The following is a 25,946-nucleotide window of genomic DNA, read 5'->3' on the forward strand; positions in this document are numbered from 1 at the left end:
TTTTCCATGAATTAGTAATCGTTATAGATAACTTACAATTGGCAGCTGGAAAGTTTCCAATAAAATATTTCATCAAACTCCACAAAAAACAATTTCTACAAAATAGAAATGTCAAAAGGATGAAGGTATACAAAAGCAACACATAAATCCACCAAACAGAGGTGTATTTTACAATGATAGACATACTGATAATTATTTTTGCTAACTTTACTGTTCATTCAATATATAAATTATATGAAATAATGAAAGCAATGTTTTATCGATATACAGGTTGAATCACAAGGTTTTCCCAGAGTTTGTTACCTATTCTACTTGTGAAAGTAATGGAAAAAGTTCATACAAACATACACCTAAAATGCTTAATTTACAAGTTGACAGCTAGTCAAAGATTTCAATCGGATTTCTGCTACCCCAGTGAAATGAGGTCATACTGAAATTTTTAGGATGTTAATTAAGGCGCATTAGTGATTTTTTTATGGTTTTTGACCTGAAAAATCGAATATAGGTCCCAGAACCGTATCTGCAGTGGTTTGAGAAATCTGGGGTGAAAACCAATAAACTGGGGTAAAAATTTGTTTTATTGTTTGACTTACAATAACTTTGTTGAATGGGTAGGTAATAAACACATAAAACTTTTAAAAAAACTTGTAATTTAGAATTTAATTCTAAACAGAATGGTGTAAGACAGGTTGAATACAACAAATTAAATAAATCTTAATTTTACTTAGAAACGGTGCATTACATTTGTAGAACAATATTTATTTAACAAACAAAAACCAATTTTTTTTTTTTTGGTGATGTGAAAAATTTGTAAACCAAAATTTACTGTTAAAAATGTTTAAAAAAACTTGAAATTATACAACAATTGTAAAATAAAAATGAAAATTACTTAATTTTTTTATTAAAGACAGAAATATAATAGATTTGAAAAACTGTTATTTCAAAGCTGGCAATAAAAAAACAGCTGATAAACAACGTGCAATACTGTATTTGTGTTTAAATCATTCTGTAAGGTACATCAAGTACATCGAATAGTGTGAACTATACAGTCATTACCAAAGGTTTCCTGTGAATTTTAGTTTGAACATCATCAGTTTGCCATTGAAGTAATGGCGTACCTTAATTACAACAGAGGAATATGCTAATATGGTATTCATTTTGGATGTGTATAATGGTAATGCTACAACTGCTGCAGTAGAACATGAAATACATTTTCCAAATTGCAGGATTCCAGATCTCAAAACAATTTGAATGATTTTTCACAATCTTCTGGAAACAGGTTCACTACCTAGTATTTATACCAGCTACAAACGATCTGTCCAACATGACGCTGTTATTTATGAAATTATTATCAGATGCAGTTCAGCACAGTCCAGATGTTGGTACATGACTTCTTTCTAAGCAGATCAATGTTTCGCATTCAATGGTTTGAAGAACACTTAAACAAAACAAGTTTTATCCTTATCACAAACAGAGACAGTCTGTTTAGCTTGGAGTTACTAACTGATAGAACTGATGTAACTGAAGAAATACCAATAGGCAACTCTACAAGTATGTCTTGTTTACAGACGAGGCAAATTTCACTCAAGATGGTGTCAACAACTTACACAATGAGCATACATGCGCAGAAGTAAATCCTCATGAAATGATGGAAGGCAATTTTCAACACAGATTGAGCATCAATATATGGTGCGGCCTTCTTCCTAATCAGCTGTTTGGACCATTCTTATTACCTAGCTGCTTAAATGCTGAAGTCTACTTGTACTTTCTTCAAGAAGAATTGCCGCAGCTGCTTGAAGATGTCTTCTTCTTGCACCGAGACCCAAAGTATACTTCCACCACAATAATACACACCTCACTACTTCTCTTATGCCATCTTCACTCTTTTAAATAATTTTCCTGAGAAATGGATCGGTTAATGAGGATTTCTATCTACCAAGTTCGCATGATCTAACACCTTTTTAGATTCTTGCGTCTGAAGATGTATGAAAAATATTGTATACAAAACAAAAATACATCCTCGTGAAGAATTAATTGTCTGCATTATGAATGCAGCTGAGCAACTAAGGACAGCTCTGAAGAACTTACAAAAAGCAATAAAAACAGTACAGAAGTGTGCCAAGAAATGTGTTGAAAATGGTGGGCTCATTTTTGAACAATTATAATAAACTAGTCTGTCTAATGCACTTCGTCTAGTGTACTGTTTCCAAATAAAATTTTAATCTTTCTAACTTTTCTTTGTTTTATTTAACTTATTTTACACAATTTTGTTAAAATTAAATTCTCTACAAGTTTTGTTTAAATGTTTTATGTGTGTTTATTACCCATTTAACAAAGTTACTGTACATCAAACATAAAAAACAGGTTTCACCCCAGATTTCTCAAAAAACTACTGCAGATACAGTTCTGGGATCTATTTTATTTGACTTTCCGGTCAAAAAATATATGAAATCACTATTTATACTCCTCAATAAAGGCCTAAAAATTTCAGTATGATTTCATCAGGGTAGCTGAAATCAAGAGCAAAATCTTTTACTAGCCATAACTCACAAACGAAGCATTTTAGGTCATATGTTTATATGAACTCTTTCCATTATTTTTACAAGTAGAATAGGATATTAAATTCCCAGGAGAACTTCATGATACACCTATGTACTACGTAAGCAAATCATTCGTAGCAAAAATTATTTTATCCTTATTGGTGTATCCCTATTGTATTCTTACTGACATAGTGGTCAGCATTCAGTTCCTCAATTAACTGGTCCTGGATTTGATTCCAGTAGAGGTATTACAATTTCTTCTAACTTCATCCTCATAACCATAAAAAATCATATTTCTGTAACTGAACCTTTGCCTATAGAATCAATAATTAAGTAAATAAGTTACAGTGTATAAAATATACACAGAAAGTAAATAAAATTTGTGGGAGAAAATTAACATAAAAATACAGATACTTACACATTTAAGACAGCTGGGAAACCCTATGCTCACTTTTAATTTGAAAACATCATTACAAAATTCCTTAGATCCAATCTGTATTAAACCTTCATCTGCATATAACAATGGAATTAAAGTATTTGAAGTAGTGGTGACATGCTTTGATACATCGATTAAATTATCAACCTGAAGACAAAAGAACATTAAAAGTAATTACACTGTTATTATGTATCAAATTGGTTTTAACACACCAACATAAACTTTTAACATTTAAGAAAGTATTTAAGTAAATATTTTTTCATTTATTACAGGTAAATATTTATCATTTTTTCCATTTATTCCAATACCTTTTTTTTCCATATTGTATAATATGTTACATATTACTGCATGGATAAAAGACAACAAAATATATTGTTAGAAGATATATGATATTTTTAAAATTCTTGTTAAAAACCTGCATTTTTTTCATTTATTTTTTTTTTTTAGTATGGGATTTTCTTACATTTATTATCTTCACTAAGCAAGAAACAATTTTTTCTGGCGTGAGCATAAAGATGTGTGGGTGTGCACACACACACACACACACACACACACACACACACACACAACTACACATGTACATGACCATTACAGCTGCATGTTGATTATGGATACCCTTCCTTGTTTTGTTTGTATCCATAATATGTGTGCTTGTCTATTCCCACTCTATTGTACAGTCATACAAAATATTGTTTATTCTAGCATTAGTCTTCATTAATGAGTAATTCTTCAGAAACTAAAGATTTTCACAAAAATTTTAATTTAAAATTATTGAACTCAAGTCTGAAATAAATATTATAGTAACTTAATACCACAAAAAGTATGCATTAAAAGAGTAAATAAAAACCACTGTGTTATAGAGAGTACAGAGGGGAAACTGCTTATTTTAGCAAGCATTGTCATGCATCCTTCTTCACAGCTTAACAGAACTTGTTGCACTGTGGTTTTTTTGTACACAATGTACTTAAATAATAACCAAATTATGATATTTTTAATTTGTTGTATTCAGTCCCATATGAACAACTACTTAACATTTTTATTTTTTTAATATTTAATTTTAAGCTAAAAATCTAATTTTTAAGAAAATAAAGAAAACGTTATCTTTTCTCTTCTTCACAAAACACTTTTAAGAAATAGATTTATTGACAAAATGGGTAAGAAGCCATCCATTTCTTGAGAATAGATTCTTTATAATTTGGTTAAAAAAGTTTTTTAATAATTTTGTACGGAATGAGAAAGTGATATTTATTTTAATTTAAATTGCATTAAACAATAAAAAAATATGATTTCTTAAAAACATATATTTTTTATTTTCCCTTCTCATGAACTTAATTTCAAAAACACTTGTTCATACATACCTTTCTTATCTGCTAAAATAATGTTAATAAATGTTCTTTATTAAACTCACCATAATAAAGTTATTCCCAAAAACATATTTTTAAAAAATGGATGATTTCTAATACATTTTTTCCACAAATCAGTCTATTTCAAATTTTCAGTAAAAAAATAAAAACAAATGTAAGAAAATAATTTCTCTATAATTTTTTTTTAGTGCAGGATTTTTTTTCTTTCTTTTTTAAATTAGATCCTTAGTTGATTTTCAGTTACTCACAAAGACACACACAAGAAGCAAGTCTTACGTGGGGATAAAAAAAAATGAAAGATGTTATACTTTTAATCAAATAAAAAATATTTAGTGTTATAAATACCAAATTTCAAGATTCTTTTTTAAGCTTTAAAAAAGGTCTCATAACTTATGAGTTGTACACATCATTTTATATTTTACAGAAATCTTTTTAAGATTCATATTATCCTCTGACCTCTTAAATTATATTTAAATTCTATTAAATAAACCACCTAGTACAGAATATTGAGATAAGGCATTAAGATATATAGTCTTATCACTTAATATTCTGTACTATGTGAGATGTATTTAATAGAATTTAAATACTATTTATATTTAAAATAGAAACAAAATAATTCAACCTTGCTCTTATACATTGTGTCTACTCTTTTTTTTTTCGATTAATAACTATTAATCAAATATAATACAAGTTATAATTTAGTTCAAAATAGCTAATGCACACAACTTACTCTAGCTGGAGCAGTAAGTTCTTCAAGATGGTCTTCAATTCTTAAAGTCAGTAACATTTCTGGATTCAATGCTTTCATCTCAGATCTAACTCCCAGCAATTTATGCCATGATTCAACTACCTGAAAAAGAGTAAAAAAAGTAAAATTAAACACTTAACACCACTTATGGATAAAAGGATAGTTGACTACAGAAATCAAACAATTAGTCCAGAAGGATAAATTTAAATCAAAAGTTTTAAAATCCTCAAATTAAAATTAGATCCTATTTTACTGTAGGACAAAACAGTATGGTGCAAGATCATCAAGTATGGTTGGAAGACCAGGAAACATTGAAAAAACTGGTATTATGTTGTTTCTTTCTACAAGGACATGGTCTACACAATCTTAGGCATTCAACAGGATAATAAGATGATGGAAGCAAATCAGTTACATGAAAAATGGAAATACCAAAGCAAATGTTGTGATTTATAATCTTTATGTGCAAAAGTTAATTTGTTGGTCATAAAAAAATTTCTATGCATCTAAAACTCAAACAAAATGGATGTGAAGTTGTTACATTTTCATTATAATTTCCAATATGGAAATTCTTCATTGGAACTATAAAGGCTCTGTTACACTTATTATTACTATTATTCAATGTATTAACACAATCATTTGTACAATACAAAATAGTCCTGAATGCTGAAACAGTATATAATTTAAACTGAATTAGTTAATCTTAATTTTTCTAATTATCTACAGTTTGAAAAATGAAAGAGTGCACCAGAACTTAGACTGCAACAATCTCTAAATAAAAAATTGTAAGAAAAAAGTAATACAACCAAACCAAAGCTTGTTAATCTCTAAATTAGTTTATAATAAGTTATTCAAACAACAATAAATTCAACATCTACATTCTTGAACAAAACAATGGGAATATAACTTTTGCAGCTTTTTTTGTATACTCTATTTTTAAATTATATACATATTTATACAATTTTTTTACACATATGTTAAAATATGGATCCCTATCTTGACTCTTATCAAGTTTCAGGTATTTAGTCCAACATTTTGGTAGTGGCAGAGATCTTTAAGAAAAAATTGCAATCCTCCAAATCTGTTTATAAATATAGAAATTATATTTTCTCATTAATAAACAGTTTTAAAACAGAAATTCAAACGTGTAATCATTCATACATTTGGATTGGATGTTAAAAAGAGTGAAATTAATTAAAAGTCAGATTCATTTAAAAACTTCCCTTTAATGGCCTGCTCTGCCGTAAAAGCATAACGTCCCCATAGTTAAGCAACAGCCACCACCCAAAGATAAATATCACTCACTACTACATCATTACCAACATGTAGTTGTTTTAAACAAGTATTAATCCTTCTTAGAGGACTACACCTGTATAAAAGCAAATAATATTAATTTGTTTTTAATTATTAATAATTTTAAATTATTTAATAGTTCAAGGTTAATTATTTGATTCAAGCTTCTGTGAAAACCTACACATTATCATGAAAAGGTTTGTTGTACTTAGGTCAACATTCTAAATAGTATAATGGTAGCAAACTGTTGTTTTATATACAAAATCATAAATTATATTTATTTAAGAGAACGCATAATTATAGTAACAAAACTGGGTTATGCACTATATATTAAATACTATTAATGTAAACCACCTAGTACAGAATATTGAAATAAGACATACCTTACCTTAATTTTATCATGAAAGTATTTTCATGGGATGCTGCATCCTCAGTCATGAATTAATTATTTAATTAAACTGCATATTAAAATTTTAACAATACTAAAATAAACCATGCACATGATGTAATATTTGTTTCATTACTGTAATATTATTATAATAAAATTGTGTATTTATTTATTGTATTAGTGCTGTTATCTGTTGCAATTTTTATAAGACTGTATCTCTCAAACACTGTCTGATGGTATACCAAATTGAAATTTTGTTTCTATATATGTAAAATTTTTCTAATATATTTATTTTTTTGTCGCATTTTTTTTTACATGGTCTGGCATATTAGATAAACCTAGTTCATTATTTTTATAATTTCTATAATGTTCAATAAATCTAGTTTTAAAGGATCTATTTGTTTTTCCTATACAAATACCATCCCAATCATTACATTTAATTTTGTAAATTCCACACAGATAATAAATACTTTATTATCTGGTGATTAGGTTTGTATGCTGGTTTAAATATTTCTTTATTGTTAAATTTTAATATATTCAATATTAGATTATAAATACTCTATGTATATATGTTTTCACTTTTTTGTCTTATGCAGTGGTTGTAAAGTAAAACACAAAAAAATGAAAACATACATAAAGAATTTATACATTAATAATAACATTGAAAACATTACTAAAACTTACAATAGAGAAATATTTAAACCAGCATAAAAACCTAACAACCACATAATCTATAGAATTTCACACGTGTGTGACATTCATTTATTTATTGAAATAAATAATTTCCATTAAAACAGATGTTGTAATTAACAAATCATTGCTGTAAATTTAAATAAAAACTAATACTCAGTTTTTCTTTTGCTATTGACCAAATGAAATATACTCTGATCTGTGCTGTAAGAGTTAATTATTTTTTTTACCATGGCAGATAATGTGAATCATATACTTATTTAGAAATGGATGATTTTCATTCAATGTATGGTGTACATTTACAGACCCTTGAAGAGAAGATGGCTGTATCAGGAACACTTTACCAATCAAGTGTTACCTTTTCACACAATGTTTTTATCCATTCATAGATGGACCAGAAACACAGGAAGCTTAAAACATGAAAAATGTGGTAAGTCACGACAACCATGTTCAATGTGTACATCCAAATTCGAGGAGGATGTGTTAAATGAAATATCTAACCATCCCAGAAAAAAGTACTGGAGAGCTGGGCCTTGGAGTTCAAAGTTAGTAATGCAACAGTTTGAAAGGTTTTGCTTGAGCAGCAATTTCATATCTTCATATCTCTTTTAGCGAGTACAAGCTAATTTACCTCGACATTATAGTCACCATGTTCAGCTGTTTTGTATTGTATATCTGTGAGATTCTGTGTACAATTCAGAAAACAGTTTTTACAAAATTTAGTGAAATTTTCTTTAATACATAATGAATGGGAGACAATGCAAATATGTATTCATTTGAAAAGTATATGGACATGATATCAATTTAGGGTAATGTAAACTAAAATGGTTGAGCTGCAGTTCAAGAATATCATGATACCTTCTCACATTGAAAAACACCTGATCGCAAAACTTTTAAAGCTGTTGAGAGACAACTTAGAGACACTGGCAGCTTTAAACCAAAATGAGTAGATACTGATCGTCAAGGAAGCACGAGAAACCATAATAATGAACAAGCAGTAGTAAATGCTATACAATTATCACCACTACAAGCACCAGATGGGTATCATGGCATTTAAATATTTCACAATCAAGCGTATGGCGGGTACTTCATGAGGCACAGTTGTACCCGTTCCATGTAACATGAGTACAATACTTATTACAGCAAGATCATAATAAACATAAGATATTCTGCTGATGGTTAACTAGAAAATGGGTCCTTTGTCGTATTCTGGTAACTGAGGAATCATGGTTCACAGAAAATGGAATAGTAAATTTTCATAACACCCATATTTGGGAGGATGAAAACCCACATGAAAGTGTGACAAGACATTTCCAGCATACATTTTCAATTAATGTATGGTTTGGTGTTCTAAATGATAATTTGATCGGCCAATTTTTCTTATCAAGGAGGCATACAGGAGAAGGGTACTTAAAACCTTTTGGAAACAAACATGCCCAGCCTCTTGGATTATGAAACCAGGTTAGAGATGTGGTCCGTGCATGACGTATTTAAACAATACATATGGTAGACAATGGATTAGTCAAAATGGACCAGTGAAGCGGCCACCACGATCTCCTGCGTTCAAACCATCAGACTTTTTTCTACGAGGTTGGATAAAGTCAACTGTTTATTCAAAATAAATTAACACACATGAGGAATTGCATAATAGAAGCTGCAGAAACTATTAATAATACTCTTAACATTATGAGACATGCTAGAAAAGAATGGATTCATCAACCAAAATCATGCATTGAACAAAATAGGGGCCACTACGAGCAACTTTGAAGGTAAATTAATAACATCTTCACTAATTTTTAATGCCATTTTTCCATTGTTTTCAGAGATAAATTACATTTTATGTTAATAGCTGTTTCCAACCTAAGACAAAGTTAATTATTTCATGCTGTTAAAAATTTTTCACAATTCTGTTTTTTTCTTTTTTAATGAAGTTAGATTTCAATATCCTGCATTCAATTTTTTCTTAAGATTTAATTTACATGAATCTTTTCAAAATTAAATTTTCTACATTTCTAACTGAAAAAATAATACAACTTAACCATTTACCAAAGTTTTAGTTTGTTAAACTCAAAAGTGTATTTTTTTTTTTTACCCCCAATTTTTGTGTTTTATATCAGATATCTTTAAAAGGAATGGAGGCACAGTTCTGGGACCCATTTTTTTAATATTTCCTTTGGACACTTAATCAGAACATCAGGCAATAGAATCTCCAGACAAGTAATAGAAAAACTTTAGGAAAGTAAGAATGAAATTAACTGGCTAGTAGTTAATACAAGAAGACATGGAAACATCATGAGGATAATAGTAGCAGACCTGAAGGAAAAACAGGAAGAAAGGGAATTCTAAATGACAAACAAACTAGACTACAATCCAAGGACAGAAGTTGGACAGGATGGGTAATGTCAGAGGAAAAGACAAGATCTGACAGAATGAAGAAATACAGGGAGAACAGGAAACTGAAACACCCTCCCTAAACTTGACTAAAGTGGTCCCATGGAGGTCATAAAAGAAGAAAATAATGTCCTCAAGATGGCAACCATTAGCAGTAACACACTGTTGGAGACAATCTCTGAAACTTTGTACAGCTTGTTCATACTTATCATGAGGTATGGTGTTAACTTCTTCAATAATAATCTGCTCCCTTAGCTCTGGTAGGGTGTGACAGAGCCGTTTAAACACCTTTCCTTCAGATACCCTTGAACAAAGAAATGATAAATGCTCAAATTGGGTGACCGCACAGGCCACTCCACATCACCCCTCAGAAAGACCAGATGTCCAGGAAAAATTTCTCAAAAAATTTAGTGAATTTCAGGCTACATGAGCTGTAGCCCCATCCTCTTGATATAATATAACACATATGTATATAAATATATATACATACATAAAGGAGTTGTATCATGAAATTCTCCTGGGAATTTCATAACCTACTCTACTAATGAAAATAATGGAAAAGTTCACAAACATATGTTCTAAAATGCTTCGTTCGCAAGTTACGGCTAGTAAAAGATTTCGCTTTGATTTCAACTATCCTGGTGATATGAAGTACTGAAATTTTTAGGACTTCTTATGGTGTTTAGCCTGAAAAATTGAAAAAATATGTCCCAGAGAAATATCTGTAGTAGTTTTTGAGAAATCTGGGGGTGAAAACCAATAAATTGGGGTTAAAAAATTTGTTTCAAATCATAAATGTCATTAAATCATATATGTCAAAATCATTCACTAGCTGTAACTCACAAACAAAGCATTTTTAGGACATAATCGTATGTTTACATGAACTTTTTCCATTATTTTTACAAGTAGTAGATTATTTTTCCAGGAGAAAAATAACACACACACATCTTCTGAATGTGTGTGTGTGTGTGTGTGTGTGTGTGTGTGTGTGTGTTGCGCGCGTGCGCTTTTAAAGTGATTTCATCATCCTTAGTTAAAATTAAAAATTGCACATACCCAAAGTACTTCGGAGCATACTCAGTGAATACAATGCATATTCCCAAAATGCTTCCACAACTTCACAATACATGTGTAATGCTGTCTACCTTTATTTACAGATAGGTAAAACAACATTAATCCTCCAATTCAGCCACCATGTTTTTGGATTTCTAAATGTTTCTAAAGGATCTAATGATGATTAAAAAGAATTATAAGTATATTGATTCATAAATGTTTAAATGTGGGCTGAGAGAAAATGTTAATCAAATTTTATTTATTCATTTACTATTATACTATAAAAATCACTGGATTATTTAAGATGAACAACTGAACAATTAGTAAGCAATTATCATTGGTATAGTAGTAACCTGTCATGTAGTAACATGAGAAATGCAGAGCAAATCATAATTTACTCACATTTATTTTCTTTCCTTCAGGTATAATCTGCGCTTGCTTTAAACTGAGAAGTATGTAACCAATGCGATCACGTTTTTGTGAATTAATTACAGAAAAGCACTCAATTTTAACAGGTGTGTTTGCTTGTCTAAGCCTGCAACATCAATTACATGCAATGCAATAGATTACTTAACATTAACATTACCAACATTAACAGAACATACACTTGAGTAATTTTTAATTAAATATGGTTATTTATGATGTTTTTAAGTAGTTCCTTTCACTAAAAAAAAAACCTTTTTCATTAAAAAAAAAGAAAAGAAAAATCATGATTAAACTTTACCTTAATGAAGATTTTTTAGCTGATTAAAATTAAATCTCAGTACTTTACAGATGTGAAAAAACAATGCAATTATATTAGAAATTTTTTTCACATGAATTTCATAACTAATTTAAGACAAAACAAACATATTATTTCATACTAATAGGCAAACAATTCATAATATGTATCACCTAATTAATAATATATGTTAACATATAATAGATATATTGATTTTAAGAAAGAATTCACAATATAAACATAATTTTATGGCTATCCAAGGGGATCCAAAAGTAACCAAAATTTTTCTAAATGGTTATTAAGTTTTATACAACTTAATTTTCCTTAACTAAACAGAGACAGTATATGTAAAATGTTCCTTCTTGATAGAAGAAATTCATTAATTTTGTTACTTTATTAAGTAATTAACAAGAAAAGGCCACCAAGGTGGGGGGGGGGGAATAAGATGGAGCCACAGTAAAGAGAGGAGGTAATTGTATATTTAGAGCTGAGAAAAGGCGCTGAGCTCTGATGCCTAGCGGAGCAAGCAGTGGAACTCAGCTGTTGCTGGTATTGATTAACATGCTGGTCGGAGAATAACACCATCAAAAGTTGAATGAGTATTAGATAGAACTCTTAAGATGTCTAACATTTTTAAACATCTTCAAATATGTTACCCACATTAATCACTGGTCTAACCACATTCCTAGAAATCTAACCTGTGTGCATGCCTCAACCGGTTCACCATATCAATACAGTTGGGGATCAACATGTTCCCTCAACTGAGAAAAGGAAATACACTTAGTTTTTCCAGATAAAATATGAATCCAGTAGATTTACACCACATTCTAATCAGGTTATTGTGTTTTGAAGCAGCCCCTCACCAGTAGCTAACATTCAACATGCTACGTAAATAGAAAAATCATCTACCAATAAAGAAGTAAATAAAGAAGCCAGTTTTCACATGCAGTTTGTTAATTAGTCTTCTTTATGGCTGTGGAATCATAATCTCATTGAAACAAAAAAGGTTTTCAAACAAATTTTTTTTATTTACAAAATATATTAGATGGAAAACATCTCACATATTTTATACAACACAATGTAATAATTATTTTATACAATAATCGCTATCACTTCCATGCAAATTTTCCTCATCATCATTATCAATACTTACATCGCTATACAACATTTCTGCCTCCAAATCAGTATCATCATCATCATCATTACAAAATATATGTTCACTAATACTACAAGGTCACCAGGTTCACTATTACTACAAGTTGATCACCAGTAAACTATAAAAATTTATATTTGTCATCATTATTTAAAAGTCAAACATGCTCTTCCAGTATTAAAATGGAATACATTCGTGTGATCTTTGGCAGATATTACAAACATAGTGTGCTCTTAAGATGTGTTGTTCAGATTCAGAATAGCAAGGATTTGGAACTTGGAACAAAAAATGTTTTAAATGTTTCTTTTTAAACAATTCATCAATATTTTTTTATTTAAAAATTTTTCAAAAATAATTTAAATTGAACTTTACACGCAGTTGCTCCATCATTTTGATTCTTACTAGAATCTTAACCCCCCATACATTTAACATACAAACTTTTCAAGATTTGGTATTACTTTACCTTAATGATAAATTTATGGATTTGAAAAGATTTTTTAATAAATTGTTAAGTTTTCATTGCTTGCTAAATTTAGTGTGTTCATAAGTGATTCTTGTTAATAATAATTATATTATTAACTGTAACACTAGACTTTTGTAACAAAATAAACTATATAAAAATACCGTCTTATGTTTTTAAGATCTGCTTCCCATACAAGTTCAATAGCAAAAGTTGGATCACTGGATGGAGGAATAATGTCAGTCTCCAATCGATGCCCATCCAAACCAGCAACAACAACAAGTGGACAATTGAGGAGTCCAAATCCATGACCTTGATAACAAATGTATTCATTCTGAATTACATGACAAAAAAATTGAATCTGTAAAATAAGAATATTAACTACCACAATACACTAAAGAACTCTAAAATACTTCTTACACATAAAATAGTAAAATAAAATCTTTACTAGTTAAAATACTCAAAAAAGATCTAAATATATAAGCAAAGAGAAAAAGAATGGAAATAGAATTTTTTAACAAATTAAATTACATATATTTTTAAAGATTATTCCATATAGAAATTTCCGAGTGAAAGAAACAATACTTTCACATGATAACAAATATAATAATATTATATTAAAAGTATTGAATTAAAGGTTCAGAATTTTACTTACATACCTGTATAACCAAAGCATTTGAGGCAGTCCCACCAGATTACCCAAAACAGTCCATTGATTGATTAATTATCCAATATTAAAGCGACTATTCCAGGATGCCTTAATGTGTGCCTATAAGTCTGTCTTCTTTTAACTATATTTTTCCAAATGCTTTTTTATCATCAGTCTGCCACAACACCTCTTCATTTGTCACATTATCCACCCATCTGATTTTTAACATTCTCCTGTAGCACCACATTTCAAAAGCTTCTAATCTTTTCTTCTCAGGTACTCCAATCGTCCAAGTTTCACTTCCATGTAAAGCTACGCTCCAAAAATTTAAATTAATTTTTGATGTAAACAAATTATATTTCTGAATGAAGGCTCGTTTCACCTGTCCGTAATCTTTTCCCTCTCAATTTTTATATTCAGTGGTTCATCTACATTATTTCTACTACATTTCATTACTTTCATTTTGTTCTTGTTTATTTTCATGCGGTAGTTCCTGCATAGGTCTTCATCCATGCCATCCATTGTTTCGTCTAAATCTTTTTTACTCTCAGCTAGAATTACTATATCATCAGCAAATCATAGCATCTTTATCTTTTCACCTTGTACTGTTACTACGGATCTAAATTGTTCTTTAACATCATTAACTGCTAGTTCTATGTAAAGATTAAAAAGTAACGAGGATAGGGAACATCCTTGTCAGACTCCCTTTTTTATCACAGCTTCTTTCTTATGTTCTTCAATTATTACTGTTGCTGTTTGGTTCCTATATATGTTAGCAATTTTCTTCTATCTCTGAACTTGAACCCTATTTTTTTAAATGCTGAACATTTTATTGCCTTTTCTAGGTCTGTAAGTGCCAAGTATGTTGGTTTGTTTTATTTTAATCTTCCTTCTACTATTAATCTAAGTGCTAAAATTGCTTCCCTTGACCCTACACTTTTCCTGAAATCCAACTGGTCTTCTCCTAACTCTTCTTCCACTTTCCTCTCAACTCTTCTGTACAGAATTCTAGTTAAGATTTTTGATGCATGACTAGTTAAGCTAATTCTTCTGTATTCTTCACATTTATCTGCTCCTGCTTTCCTTGGTAATATGACTATAACTCTTTTTGAAGTCTGACGGAACTTCCCCTTTTTTGTAGATATTACATACCAGTTTGTATAATCTATCTATCGCTTCCTCACCTGCACTGCGCAGTAATTCTGCAGATATTCCATCCTTTCTGCCATTCAAATCTTTTAATGCTCTCTTAAATACAGATCTCAGTATTGTTTCTCCCCTTTCATCCTATTCGTCATCTATAACACCATTTTCTAATTCATTTCTTCCATATACCTCTTCAATGTATTCCACCCACCTATCGACCTTTCCTTTCATATTATAAATCGGTGTACCACCTTTGTTTAACACACTATTAGATTTTAACTTATGTACCCAAAAGTTTTCCTTAACTTTCCTGTATGCTGTCTACTTTAACAATGATCATTTCTCTTTCTACTTCTGAACACTTTTCTTTAATGCACTCTTCTTTTGCTAGTTTGCACTTCCTATTTAAAGTATTTCTTAACTGTCAATGGTTCCTTTTACTTTCTTCATCACTAGCATTCTTATATTTTCTACGTTCATCCATCAGCTGCAATATATTCTCTGATATCTAAGGTTTTATGCCTGTTCTCTTTGTTCCACTTAAGTTCACTTCTGCTGATTTAAGAATTTTCTTTTTAACATTCTCCCATTCTTCTTCCACATTTTCTACCTTTTTACTCAGACCTCTTGTGATGTTCTCCTCAAAAATCTTCTTTATCTCTTCTTCCTCAAGCTTCTCTAAATTCCAAAAATTCATCTGACACCTTTTCAGGTTTTTAAACCCCAATCTACATTTAATTATCACTAAATTATGGTCGCTATCAATGTCTGCTCCAGGGTAAGCTTTGCAGCCAATGAGTTGATTTCTAAATCTTTGCTTAACTATGATTATAATATCTACCTGATACCTTGCAGTATCACCTAACTTTTTCCATGTGTATATTATTCTATTACGATTTTTAAACTGGATGTTGACAGTTACTAAATTATATTAATTAATTATTAATAATTAATGTAATAATAATAATTAATATTAATATAATAATTATTATATAATTAATTATTAATTATCTTAGTAATAAACAAATTTAAAAAATATTAATCAAGTAGACTTCATAGGAATTAAAATGGTTGAAATAATTATTCTGCTTACATATGAATAATTTCTTGTTTAACACAGGGGTGTCAAACTCAAAAGCTAACTTGGGCCAAATAAACAATGCTTAACTTTAGGTGGGCCGCAAAAAAAAAAAAATCAATGTTCATAGAAACAAATATTTTTATTTTGAATAGTACATTGTAATAAACATATATAAAGTTAAATTATTGTTCACGTCCTGATACTGGACATCTCTTCTCTGCTACTATCTTTCGAGAGAAATTTTATTGTCCAAGACTACTTTCAAAATTGACCCAAAGTGAGCGTTATTAATACAGTTTCGGACAGGAGATTTATTTCCATTCATAATAGAAAATAATTGCTTGCACTGATAAGTACTTCCAAACATGAAAATAATTTCATATGCGAATTTTCGAGTATTTTCAAACCTTGCCGGTAAATATTTGTAAAATTCAGGCACACCCACTTCAATGAATTTTGCCTTCAAATTTGACTGGCACTGAATCTCAATCACTTCCATTTGCATATTACAGGGTACTGAGTCTATATTTATTGAGAAAATCGAAGAAAACAAACAAAATTTGTCTTCCAAAGAATTAAAATCTTTAAACCTTGTTTTAAATTCTGTTCTGAGATTTGAAATTTCTGCGTATTTTTGATACGATACAGTATCATCTAAATTAGATTTGTTCTTGTTGCACATTGGGAAGTGCGTTAAATCTTCATTTTTCAGTTGCCTTTCCCAAAGAAATAGTTTACATTTGAATGCTTTAATTATGTCAAACATGTTCGTAATGATCTGATCCTTGCCTTGTAACAATAAATTTAAATCGGATAAGTGTTTGGTTATATCAACCATAAAAGATAAATCTTGCAACCATATTTGATCGAAGAACAAGCTTGTATCTTGATTTTTAGTTTGTAAAAACTTACATATTTCTTCTTTCAAATCCCAGAATTGTTTGAGAACCTTGGAGCAAGATAACCAACGTACCTTGCTATTGTAGGATAAACCTGAATATGTACTATCTAATTCACTTAAGAAAGCAGTGAATTGTCATTGATTTAAGCCTCGAGATCTTATAAAATTTATAACTTTTTTCATATATGACAAAACATTCTCCATTTCGATTACCTTCATGCATAGTACTTCTTGATGTATAATGCAATGCGTATGATGAATTTTTGAACCGTGAATTTCACTAAGTTTTTGTTGTAGTAATGCTATGAAGCCGTTGTTTTTTCTGGTCATGGAAGGAGCGCAATCTGTAGCTACAGAATTTAATTTTGGCAGAGGTAGATTATATTTTTGCAGAAGTTCAAAAACACTATTAAATATATCATGTCCTGTAGTAGTACCATGCATCGGTGTTAGCTCCAATAATTCCTCAAAAATAGTTAAATCCTATAAATTATATTAAGTATATTAATATTTTTTTTTAAATTACTTTAAATCATATAAAGTATATTATAATTTTATATGCTGGTTTCGTTTCTAATTCACATTTCTATTTTATTTTTACTTTGCGTCGGATATATTGACTGGGCCGCAAAAATTTTCATCTCAGGCCGTGAGTTTGACACCCCTGGTTTAACAGTTTCTGTAAAACTTGACTTCCATATTGAAACCTGCAGAGATTTAAATAGCACCATATCACCCAAAGCTCTCGTCTGAATATCTTACTCCCCGGCTTGATACTTCTCCACCATTGTCTCAGAACCCATTGTCTCAGGACTGTTATTGTAAGAATGAAAAGTTATTTTGTGCAAATGGCTGTAGTGCAATAATAGCGTTTTCTTTGACAGTTTTTTAATCACTAGTGAACTGTTATAAACCTATCATCATTTTTCCAGATAATTGTTTCAAATGAATTTTAAGTGAATGTGGACAAATATTATTAGAACTCGGGGAGTCTAAAATAAACTGAAGATTTTTTAATAACATAACTACAAATATCTCACATCTTATTTTTAGAAGAAACTGTAGTAACATAGTCATTAAAAAAATGTAAGAAATGGTTATGAGATCCTTTTTGAACACATAAACAGATCTAAAAATGTTCCTGTTGACTTAATCCTTAGTAAATCATTGTGCCCTAGATGCAATACAAAATATATGGTAGTGAAGAAAGGACAGATGAAACTGATTTAGATTTCATACTAGTTACAAAAGTAGTGGTTCTAGAAGAGAGTTTAGCCATTGTAGACATTCTCCATCATCAGTCAGCATTAAAAAAGAAAACTGCTGCAGTAACAAAAATAAAATTTGAATCATTTAATGAATAACCAAACAAATGAAAATATGAACAATTAACAATAAACAGATTCAAAAACATTGTCATCTGAATAAAAGAAATTAACTAAACATTTTAAAGAAAGGATGTGCGATAGTTATCAAAGAATTTACAATAGCATGCAAAATTAATATGAAAAGAGATGTTATTTAATAAACATTAACTTTATTAGAAAAAAATTCATACCACACAATTTGCGAATATCTAGTACTTAATATGACCTTTATTCTTAATAATTTCATGTACATGATTTGGCATCAATTCAACAAGTGTACTACACATTTTTTTTCTTCATCATGAAATGATACTGATATTATTGTTTTAATTAGGTCAATTTTTGTGGTACAATTTATTTTTGTGAGTCATTTTTTGACTAGTGCACAAAAACTTTCAGTTGGGTTTAAGTCTGGGAAAAATTCTGGCCACCATAGAAGCACTTTAATATTCCTTCTTCAAAAATTTTTCCATTTTTTTTAGCAGTATGGCATGACGCCAAATCTTGTTGGAACCACTGTTGCCTTGTGAAATTTTGTTTTAAAATTGTGTCAGAATTTTGACACATCAGAATTTTGATATATCTATCACTTTTCAACATACCACCTACTAGAAGTAATGGACAAGGGCCTTCATATGTGAAACAACTCCCAAAACATTTTTTTCAAGGATCTTTATCTGACTGCTGGACATGAGCCGGTGATGTATTTTCATTTGATGCTTTGCTAACATATGAAACCCTTGGCCCTACAACATAAAAATGGAACTCATCAGAAAACATACCATTTTTCCAGTCTTCTTTGGTTCAGTTAACATGTGTTTTTTGCACATTGCTGGTGTTAAAAGCTGCTTTTTAGCTGGCTGAAAGCTTTCCGTCCAGCTGCAACACATCAATGTCTAACAGCTATCACATGTAAACTATTCCAATGGCTGCTAATTCTCAACTTAAGTCCACAGCAGATAATTTTGGATCAAGTTTATTTTTTTCTCATTAATAACCGATCCTATGTTGGAGTAGCTTTTCATTTTACACCATATTCCTTTGAGATAGGAACCAGTTTTTTTAATTTTTTAAAAATATTATTCACTGTCCCTAGTCAAACACCACAATCAGAAACTGTCATCATCTCATAAAATAATTTAATAAAATAAAATATTTTATTAAACTAACTAGAACCTTAAAAAACACAAGGTTCTAGCAAAAAGAGTAGATAATAAATTAAGTGAAACATTTATAAATGACTTAATTGAATTTTATCAGGTGGTGATAAAGACTGACTCAGTAGATGGAAAAGTACAATGAAAAAGATACATTATGTTCATTTTAAATGAACTATTTGTTAACATTAAACAAAAATATTCTACCTTATAATTACTAAGTCCACTTTCTGTGATTTAGGCAAAAGTGGTGTTTATTTCTTGGTGCATCTGGAACACAATATATGTGTTTGCAAATACCATTAGAATGTTAAACTAATGATCAGAGGATCAAAACTCAATGCTGACTATACGAATTTGACATGCTGAAAGAAATAACTTTCAAATGGTAAAGTTAAAGTTTGAAAAACATCATTTCATTTCAAAGGATCAGTCAAAACATCTAAACAAAAAAAACAGTGCACCTAAGTAGGCACTTATGTATAAAATTTTTCATTTGTAATTGAAGAAAAGATCCACTTTTCATTGGACAAACCTAAAAGCCACCTTACATCCTTGAGTCATAGAAAAGATAACCACAAGCAGGTCTATTGCAGGAATTGAGTTAGACCTTTTACATGGTGTGGATGTGCTGACAGTTTGCTCTACAACTTTTGTACTTTTGGATGATTTTTTCGGAATTTATTGATTTATATGATTGGAACTTGTGGTTTAAATTTTCATGGATCTGTTTTGTGATTTTCAAGATTTTTCGACGACTGACTACTTTTTTATTACAATTTTTGTGAGTTCGACCTTATTGCCTATGGTAATAGGGTCTATAATTGATCAATTTTTGCACTGCAAGTCAGGACAAGAAGACAGTGCTGTAAACAAGGACTGAAAATTTTTCACTGAGTCTACTGATGAGTAAAATATTCTAAGTGTTTAGACTGTATTATAAGGGGTAACACCTTTTGTCCAATTTCTCCTTCCCTGTACATCCTACCCTCAAATCACCCCAGTTCTATTTGAACCAGGTCCAATCTGACCCCCTGACCCCCCTCACACCATTTTTTTGGGAGAAACATTTTTTGAGCTCCCAAATAAATTGTTTGGACCCCTCCAATTTTTTTATTCCTTTTTTTGACTTTATACATTTTACCTCCCCTCAAACCCCCGTCATCCTTTTTTTGAACACCGAATCATACAAAGTCGGGTATCAAAACACGCGTAATCGAGCTTAGTACACATCGGTGGCAGTTAAACAATTTTTAAACTTCACCTATGACAACGAGGGGAGAAAACGTAATGCAAGAAGATGAACCATCCGCTGCAACTTCGGCCGGGACTAACGTTCCTAAAATAGCCACAAAAGAAAAAGGAAGGAAGGAAGAGGGCCAAACAGTGGTCAACGGAAGAGGAAGTCGCTCCACCTGGTAACCTAAAGGAGTTGATAAATGTATGATGTACGTGTGTGAGCTGTATGTGCCGAGCTGTGTGTGAGTATGTATAGCGCAAGTGCTGTACATACTCACACAGAATCATGGTACTGGTTTAAATGGCTTTATTAATACGTATGAGAGAAAACTAAAATCAATTCTTAGTAGGCTTCAGGCATTCTTGGAAATTTCAGCTCCATTAAATTTAATAACACAGGAGGACGAACCACGTGCAGTCGACATGAAAAACATCTTAGAAGAAAAATTAACAGATGAAAAACTGATTGGGTTCGCGACAAAGAGGAGGCAACTGACCTGTCAATATGTGTACAACAGGTGACCAATGCAGGATCGGCTGAGGGCGATATCGGCCACTGACCTGTCAATATGTGTACAACAGGTGACCAATGCAGGATCGGCTGAGGGCGATATCTGCCTTAGAATCATAGAACGTCGGCAGGGCTCTACGGCTGCACAGATCCCCAGAGATTATGTCGGATGATATAAAAAAGTTAGAATCAATAATTATAGAGATAAACGAGAACAAATCTATTCGGGAAATACAAGATCTACGATCTAGAAGAGGGTGAAGGGAGCGTATTATGAGCAATTCTGAAAGCAGTCAAGAAGGTGGTAGAAAAATATCCGTCACTGACATTCATGCTTCCGGAAGGAAAGCTAGGAGCGGCAGTTAAAGGACGTTGATATATACTTCAGAGGGCGGACTGGAAAAATCAAGATGGCAACACCTCTTATGGCGGCAAAAGTACAAGACGAGACGGTTCCGGCGATATATCTAGCGACTCCGACAGTAACTGATAGTACTACACTGGTTGTCAAATCATCGAGTAGAACACATGCAGATCTTCTCCGCACCGTCAAACAGTCGGTAACAAGAGAAGAGGCCGGAGAGGTTTTGGCACTACGTAAAGAAGGCAACGATGAACTGCGCATCACGGTAAAAGGCCACGCGAATGCCGAAGGGCTAAAAACTGTCCTGAGGGACAGAGCTGATGAACCGCAAACTGACCTAAAAACACATGGCAGTCGCAGGATGGTACATTTAAAAGACTTATAAAAAAACACAACGGAGGCGGAGGTCCGAGATGCTGCGGCCCAAATAGCGGGGGACCAAGACGAGTTCAAGATATTATCGATTCGTTCTGCTTACGGCGATACGCAGAACGCGTCAATTATAACAACTTATCGATGAAATTAATACAGGCAAAATTCCGTGTTGGGTAGTTCTTATGCAGAGTGCAGATAAAATCAGACACCCACTGCTTCAGGTGCTGGGAAATGAGCCATTCCTATATATTATATATAATTAATATATTATTATAATGTGCCATTCCTCCCAGTGTAATGGGCCTGATCGCATCGGCAGATGCTACAACTGCGGGGGAGAGAGTCACAAATAACGGGAATTCTCTGAACTCCCAAAATGTCTAAAATGTAACACAATTGGCCATCGGACCGATAGTAGGGACCTGTAAACAACCGAAAAAATGAATATAATGCAAATCGTAGTGCTATCTCGCACCATCTGATTTGGAAGATGGCAGTGAACGATGGAGTCGATTTCCTGGCGATTTCTGAGCAACATATGAGGAAAGTAACAGCCCATACATGGGAAGTTGATCAAAATGCTGAAGCAGCCATACTTAATGTTTCGGGGCGGTTCGCACAGTCACGAATTTCTAGAGGAAACGGGTTTGTTGCAATTACGTTTTAATTTCCGCTTATATTTTTCCAAATTCAGGGGTAGCAAGATTTCACCAATTTATTGAGGAGCTAGAAGAATTGATAAGAAGCAGGAAGCCTGTAGTTTTAACGGGAGACAAACTCTGAATGTTAAGAATTGGGTGTAGTATTTCCACAGGTTGTGGATACGCCATGGCGACCACGTTTGCCGCGGTGGGACTCGTCGCGTGCAACAGGGGACGTATTCCCACTTATTCTGGTCGTGTCTCAATCATAGACGTGACGGCTGTGACCGGAACAATAGTGCGGAATATAAGCAACTGGACGGTAGATAAGAAGAATTAGCCACAGACTACTACGTAATCATATTTACAGTTGGGCAAATCACGCCAGAAAGATTATCGGAATACTTAGAAAATGTATGCAGACGTACTGGGTCAAGGGAAGGTCCGGGTAAGCATAGAGTCTATTGGTTGTCCTCTATCATAGAAAGGAGAACTGCAACACTTGCCTCGAGGAGGAGGCTGCAGCGAGATACTAGGTAGAACGGTAGGGTTGACGAGGGGCTAAGAGCAAGATTACTGCCGTGCCAAGAAGAAATTAACAAATGCAATAAAGGACGCCAAGGTCAGAACATGGCACGAACTGTTGGAAGATCTTGAAGTAACCCCCCCCCCCCCCGATGGTGGTGCTTACAAACTGGTCATGGACCGATTTGGACGACCAGCCCCTCCCCCTTTCTAGTGAGGTGGCGCTACGATTTGTATAGGAACTCTTCTCAGTAGTTGAGTCAAAATGGAGAGAGATAATAATTGAATACAACGCGAGGTTCACGATCGGGGAGCTCAAAAGTGCTGTGGTGACATTACATCCCAACAAAAATCCTGGACCAGACTTGGTTTCAGGTAAAATAGTCAAGGAAATGGTTGTCAGACACTGCTAGATTGTGTTAGACGCCTTTATTCAGGCTCTAGAGGGCTCTCGTTTCCCGGCGTGCTGGAAAGAGGCACGACTGGTTCTGGTACCTAAGAAGAAGGATACAGAGATTGAAGGGGTCACGTATCGACCAATCTGTCTGTTAAACACGATCGGTAAACTATTTGAAAGACTGATTGTTGATTGTATATTGGATTGGCGGAGTAAGAAACAACGGGTGGATTTCCCCCTAGACAATACCGGTTTTGTGAAGGAGAGGTCCACGGTAGATGCGTTACAATACCTAACTAACTGGTCTGCAGACTGAGCGGGTGGCACCAGGCGTCAAAGGAGGATTCCATTACTGGTCCTCCTCGACATCAGGAACACTTTTGGCTGTCTCCCCTGGCCTATAATCAACGAAGCATTACGAGAAAGTAATATTAGTAATTGTTTGAGGTGCATAATACTCTTATATAGACCAGAGGAAAATACATGTATGCACTGAAGAGGGCAAAATTCTGATTCCTTTGACAGAGTATTGAGACTGGATTTTGAAGGGGACACCAAACTGATAGCTTATGCCGACGACCTGGCTCTCCTGGTCACCAGCAAGATGGAACAAGAAGTAGAGGATTGTCCAGCAGCCGCGGTCAATAGCATACAAAGGCGGCTTGAAGGGAGAGAACTGACATTAGCGCCTAATAAGTCATCGGCAGTCACCTTAACAGGCAGAAGAAGAATCAGAGGAATACGAGTCAGAGTAGGTGACACAATAATCCCCACGTCTAAATGTATTAAATGTCTAGGCGTGTGGCTGCAAACCAGTAGACTATACAGAATACTTGAACAAGGTAATGCAGCGAGCTGACGTTGTAATTGGTAAGCTGAGCAGGCTCATGACCAGACACAGGGGTACATGTTCATTGAAAAGGAGATTAATTTTGTCAGTTGCAATGAAAATTATTTTATACGTGGTCCCAGCGTGGGCCAAGGCCTTTGATAAGAAGATGAACCTATATAAGGTATCTGCTCTGCAGAAGAGAGCTGTGATATGAACTGTGTCTGCACATAAGATAGTATCAAAAAACGCAGTAGTGGGAATACCCCCTGTTGGGCGTAGGGTTCTGATGCTCTGTAAGTTAACTGTGGGATACCTACAAGTGAAACTAAAAGACAGATGCTTGAAGAGTGGCTGGCACAGTGAGAAACATCTGACACCTGAGGCTGGACCAGAAGGATTAATTCCCCTAGTCAGCATATGGATAAACAGGGGGTACGGAGAGGTGGGCTTCCATCTCGCACAACTGTTAACTGGACACGATGAGTTTCAGGCCTACCTCCATTGTTTTGGTAGGCGGATGACCCCAGACTGCCAATACTGTAACAAAATTGACTCGGTAGAGCACTCAATATACAGATGTTATAGATGGAACGAGATTAGGCACTCATTTGAAATAAGTCAATTGCATCCAATTCCAACTGCAGTACATGCTAAAAGGAAAACATGAATGGGATAATGCAGCCTCTATGGTAACCAGAATAATACAAATCAAGGAGAGAGAGAGAGAGAGAGAGAGAGACGCTAGGAAGTGGGATGGGTACATACTGGAAGTAGGGAAATACAAGGGCAGCCCTGCTCATGAGAAGGCGGTTTGCTGAGGTGGGCCACTCTTAATAATTGACCAGGAACCCCTTGAGTTCAGGGAAACTTGAAAAAAAGATCGGAGACCCGGCTAGAGCCCCTCCTTAGTGGGGGAACTGGTTTGAGGCATGGTACAAAGAAAAGACAGAGTCCTTACCTACTGGGTGAACAACCCCCCAGGGCATGGCATCGCCAGATCCTGTGGAGTCCCAGGAGGTTAGAGGCCAGGCAACCACTGATGATGCGCAATGCATAACTGCTGGACCATCCTCGGAATCCTTAATTCCAAATTGAAGATTTTGTTTTTATAGCTTAGATTTTCATTTAGGTTTTTTTTTTAGTTATTTCCTTCAGTAAAGGCTAAAATATGCTCTGGACATAAAATGGAAATTATCCAGATTATGTTTTATGTAGATTAATGTGGTTTTTGTTTTAACCTGTTATCTTCAAAAACAAGAGTTATTAAAGTTATCACTAACCTTAAAAAAATACCAAACTGGATGACAAGCTATGCAAAATGATCACTCAAAAAATATATGAGACATTCTAAAAATAAAATATCTCCAGTTTGAATTTTCTGAATATGGTAATAGTTTTTGATAAAAAATAAATAAATTTTATCATCAATTATCTTTGGTTAATCGGAAATTGACTGATCCTTGAACTTTCAGCATTTTGTCCAGTTATGACATAGTTACAATCAACTGCAACTGCCCATTTTATTGT

At 32.7% G+C, this 25,946-nt stretch overlaps 1 protein-coding gene across 1 annotated transcript in view; it reads right to left on the reverse strand.

Moving 5' to 3' along the window:
* LOC142332906 (centrosomal protein of 120 kDa-like) overlaps positions 1 to 25,946 on the reverse strand; it is a 113,521-nt gene that overhangs the window by 86,288 nt on the left and 1,287 nt on the right. Inside the window, exons 2-5 of the mRNA XM_075379604.1 lie at positions 13,399 to 13,546; positions 11,303 to 11,435; positions 5,071 to 5,190; positions 2,959 to 3,123 (exon numbers count right to left, since the gene is read on the reverse strand). Of these exons, the coding sequence (XP_075235719.1) occupies positions 2,959 to 3,123; positions 5,071 to 5,190; positions 11,303 to 11,435; positions 13,399 to 13,546 (566 nt within the window). The remainder of the gene's footprint in view (positions 1 to 2,958; positions 3,124 to 5,070; positions 5,191 to 11,302; positions 11,436 to 13,398; positions 13,547 to 25,946) is intronic.

The sequence above is a fragment of the Lycorma delicatula genome, chromosome 1, assembly GCF_047948215.1.
Source record: "Lycorma delicatula isolate Av1 chromosome 1, ASM4794821v1, whole genome shotgun sequence".
Lineage (NCBI taxonomy): Eukaryota > Metazoa > Arthropoda > Insecta > Hemiptera > Fulgoridae > Lycorma > Lycorma delicatula.